Source organism: Octodon degus, unplaced genomic scaffold, assembly GCF_000260255.1.
Source record: "Octodon degus isolate 3935 unplaced genomic scaffold, OctDeg1.0 scaffold00156, whole genome shotgun sequence".
Lineage (NCBI taxonomy): Eukaryota > Metazoa > Chordata > Mammalia > Rodentia > Octodontidae > Octodon > Octodon degus.
In genome coordinates, this window is record NW_004524732.1 from 6,434,819 (window position 1) to 6,439,230 (window position 4,412).

At 43.4% G+C, this 4,412-nt stretch overlaps 1 protein-coding gene across 2 annotated transcripts in view; it reads left to right on the top strand.

Moving 5' to 3' along the window:
* The window catches only part of Wbp2nl (WBP2 N-terminal like), a 43,345-nt gene that overhangs the window by 35,936 nt on the left and 2,997 nt on the right, over positions 1–4,412 (top strand). Inside the window, exons 6-7 of one of the 2 annotated variants that reach the window (XR_002818343.1) lie at positions 582–1,075; positions 4,002–4,084. Coding sequence is in view for 1 of the 2 variants with exons in the window: in XM_004642608.2 (XP_004642665.1) it covers positions 582–1,012 (431 nt within the window). In the remaining variant the exon portion in view is untranslated. Of the gene's footprint in view, positions 1–581; positions 1,353–4,001; positions 4,085–4,412 lie in introns of those variants that run through there. The other variant, XM_004642608.2, reaches the window with a different exon arrangement.

Below are 4,412 nucleotides of genomic sequence, written 5' to 3' on the forward strand. Positions count from 1 at the left end.
AACCAGATGTGATGCCACATGACTATAACTCCTGGCATTCTGGGAGGCTGAGGCAGGAAGATCATAAGTTACAACCATTCTGAGAAACTCAGCAAAACCCTCTATCAAAATAAAGAGAAGGGCTCAATGCAAAGGCCTGGAGTTCAACCCCGGTATCAAGACAACAACAACAACAAAAGTCAGTATGATCATGACTGTATGAAAGTTATTCAGAGAGTCTACAAAAGTATGTCCAAATATTGTAGCAGTTGTCTTTGGTGACGAAATAATAGATTACTTCTTTCTTTATTCACTTTGTTTCATTTTCCAAATATTCCTGTGAGCACAAGTAACTTTATTCATTATCAAACAAACTATTAAGTAAAATACGTTCAGATAGAACTAACTATAAGGTCGTTTTCATGTTAATTTGAAACAAAATGATAGTCTTCATCTAGTGGTGACTGGAAGAGATATTTGAACATTATTCTGTCTGAATTATCCTGTGTTATTTGGCTTTAGCATTATTCAGTTTTTCTTTATCACTTATTCTTTGTCCGCAGAGTGACTGAAATTTTCTTCCTTCTTTTTGGCATTCCCAGCTATTGCCTATGGTCTCCCACCTGTAGGATACGGAGCAGCCCCTGTGGGATATGGAGCCCCACCTGCTGGCTACGGAGCCCCGCCTCCCGGTTACGGAGCCCCGCCTCCCAGTTACGGAGCCCCGCCTCCTGGTTATGGAGCCCCGCCTCCCAGTTACGGAGCCCCGCCTCCCAGCTATGGAACCCCGCCAGGGGCATACGGAGGCCCGCCTCCCAGATACGAAACCCCGCCCCCGAGATACGGAGCTCAACCTGGAGGACCCAAGTCCCCACCTCCCAGATACGAGGCCCCGCCGAATGGATTTAGAGCCCCCACTTCTGGACGGGAAACCCCACCTTCCGGGTCTGGGGTTGGGCGTCCTTCTGTGGCAGCCCAGAGTCCTGGATATGGGGCTTCTTCATCTTCTCAGGCCCATTCTTCCAACATGTAAACCTTGAAGATTCACCAAGCAAAATAGCGCCCTAAAATTGAAGTCAAGCTAAAGAGGCCTTAGGTATATGATCACAGGCTGGGCGCAGGTAGTTGCCTCTCCCTGCAGAAGGGCCACTATCGAGGAGGTGCTAATTAGCCTAGATTTTTATTTTATTTTATTTTTATTTATTTATTTTTGGCGGAACCGGGGATTGAACTCAGGCCCTTGCACTTGCCAGGGAAGCGCTTATTCCACTGAGCCATCTCCTCGGCCCCAAGCCTAGATTTTTAAAAGCGGAGCCAGTTCTTTATTAGCTGGCCTGAAGGAGGAGTCCACTATGGGGGCTAATTCCCCAATAATATAGTTAACAATTGGGCTGTTTTTAAAAATACCTTGAATGGGGGCTGGTGAGATGGCTCAGTGGTCTAAGGCACCTACTTGGAGCAAGCTTAGCAAAGCACAGGGACCATGGTTCAATCCCCCAGCACCACATGCCAGCCAGCCCCGCCCCCTGGTGGGCTGAGCTGGCCACACACACACACATAAATAAAAAAAATAAAAATAAAAAAAAATAAAAATACCTTGAATGAGTTTAGGTAAAACTTGCTGCCTTTCTCATCTCTATTCAAGAATCTTAATGTCAGGGGCTGGAGAGATGGCTCAGTGGAATAAGCACTTCCCTGGCAAGTGCAAGGGCCTGAGTTCAATCCCTGGTTCCACACACACACACACAAAGAATCGTAATGTTTTGTTACCTAGGCCCTAATGTGTGTACTAAAAATACCACATTGAACAGTTTTCACAACCTTCTTTACGTTAGTGAAAAGGTGGGACAACCTACATTTCCAATCGTGAGAATTTTATAAATTATGATGAAACCCAATGGCATATTCCCTACATGTTAAAATGATGTCCAGTAGTAGAGAAAGCAGCCTTTGGAAGACTAAAAAGAACAGAGTAATAAAGGAAACAGTATCAAATTCAACAAGGTGTACCAAAATTTAAAACTGCTGTATGAAAAAAATTTTGATGGGTAATGACTAGGAGAAAATAATTTCCAACATGTATATTAACAAATTTATAATCAAAACATTTGAAAAAAATACAAAACACCCAAAAGAAAAAAAATGGACAAAAGATATGAATTACCAGTCAACTGAGGAAATAACATGGCTGGAAAATATTTGTAAAGGTATCAGCTTGACTAATATTAGGGAAATGTGAACCAAAAGAAGAAATCGACTTCATCTGCAAAGGCCTACAGATATTAAAGTTCTTGATACAGCAGTTTCATATCTCAGCATCTACCTCTGAGAAATACTTGGGCGCATGCACACAAGAATGCACTTGGGAAGATTTCCTGGGATTCATTATTTCTAACAGTACAGAATTAGAAATAACTGTCGAGCAGTTATTTGTGATCCCAGCACTCAGGAGGCTGAGGCAGGAGGATTAATGCAAGTTTGGAGTACAGTCTGGGCTATCATGAGTTCAAGTCCAGCCTGAGTGTGATCCTATTTCTAAGAACGAACAACAAAAAACTTAATGTCAGCTACTAGGAAATGTATAAACTGGTGCCTTCATGGTACTATGCAAAAAATTCTCAGACTTAAATGAGAAAAAAAAAAGTTATAGGATAGTCTGATGATTTTCAGCCTCCTCAGAGTGAACTATTTTTACAATATGTTATTTTATTTTATTTTTTGCTGAACTGGGGATTGAATTCAGGCCCTTGCACTTGCCAGGGAAGCACTTATTCCACTGAGCCACCTCCCTGGCCCCGTAACATGTTATTTTAAAATGTTATTTTTGTAACAGATTTGTAAAAACTTTTATAATGTATGTATCACTTTTTAGCTCTTTGACTAAAATTAAGTGGAAATATTTTATAATTTGTCCTTCACTTCAATGAAACTTGTTTATAGTTGCAAGTTATTCCCTATCATTTCAACAAAAACCAGTATTCCACAAATGTAATATGAAGAGAAAGTAAAAGGAGTTCATAGTAAAACTTTAGGTACTTTAATATACAACAGAGTCTCCCCTACAAGATGACACAGCAGTGGAGCCGCCACTGGGACAAATGCCAGAAACGTCGACTGATACGAACGTGCTGTCTCGGTGACTTGAATACCACGCTGTTGGCGATCTTGTTTTCCAAAAATACTAAACAATCTTTGAATAGTTTTTTAAAAAAGAAAGTTGAGTTTTCCCTTCATTTACACAGTGGTTCAATTCCGGAAGCCGTATGTAAATATATCAGAATCCCGTACACAGGGTTAGGTTCTGAGCTCGAGGGAGAAGAAGCGTGTGTCCCGCCTACAGCAGTGGCCAAGGGAACCACTCCAAGGGCAGGAAGGGCAGTACAGGACAACATGAGGAGGGACGGCCCGTGCCTTTCGGGATGTCCAGAGCCTTTGACCTGTCACCCCTTAAAGGTCGCTGGTGACATCCAATTGTGATGGCCCCACCTCCCCCACACTCATTTCCTAGTTGCCCTCGCAGAACAGTAGCACCCTTGCTGTGGGCCACCATTCTAAGCTCCTCCAGAGTACAGTCTTTCTTTCTTTCTCTTTCTTTCTTTCTTTCTTTCTTTCTTTCTTTCTTTCTTTCTTTCTTTCTTTCTTTCTTCCTTCCTTCCTTCCTTCCTTCCTTCCTTCCTTCCTTCTTTCCTTCCTTCCTTTCTTTTTTGTGGGACCAGGGATCAAACTCAGGACCTTGTACTTGCCAGGCAAGCACTTATTCCACTGAGCTATCTCCCCGGCCCAAGAATACAGTTTTTCAATTAAATCATTTAACGTTTTTATAAATCTTTAAGAACTAGTCAGAAATACTAATAGTGAGTACCTAACACCCTATGACATAGTTGTACATAACTTTTTTCAATGCCTGTTTTAAGGTACTTGAGGGGCTTCCCCCCCCCCACGTTGTTGCTATTACAAACAACTTTGTGCTTAACTTCTTGGCTATAGAGGTTTAACTTTTGGGGGTTATTTATTCCCAACAGGTTAGAGTCATCGGTTGACCCTTGATGGAACGAGCAAGTGACCAGTGCTCCCGTGCCAAGGACGGCTTTCTCAAGGAGGCTAGGTACGGTGTGACCGGGGCAGTGTGCAAAGGGTCATAGGTCGAGTCTGTTTGGAAAAGCCTGAGAAACTGGTTTCCTTACAGGGTGACCTCTCAGACCTAGCTACTCTCCTTGTGGCCTGGCCTGAAGTCTTAGTGATGACTCCTAAGTAAAGGGCACTTGCGTCAGATGCAAGGTGATGGGCCTGAGAGGGGCCCCTTATTAACCATTAGCTCATGCCAAGCAGCCTTCCTGATGCTTCATGTGCGTAGTGCAGCAAAGGGGATGCGTGCCTGCCAGTCCTAGGGCAGACGCCGGGACTGGGGGGGGCAGACGCCGGGACTGGGGGGG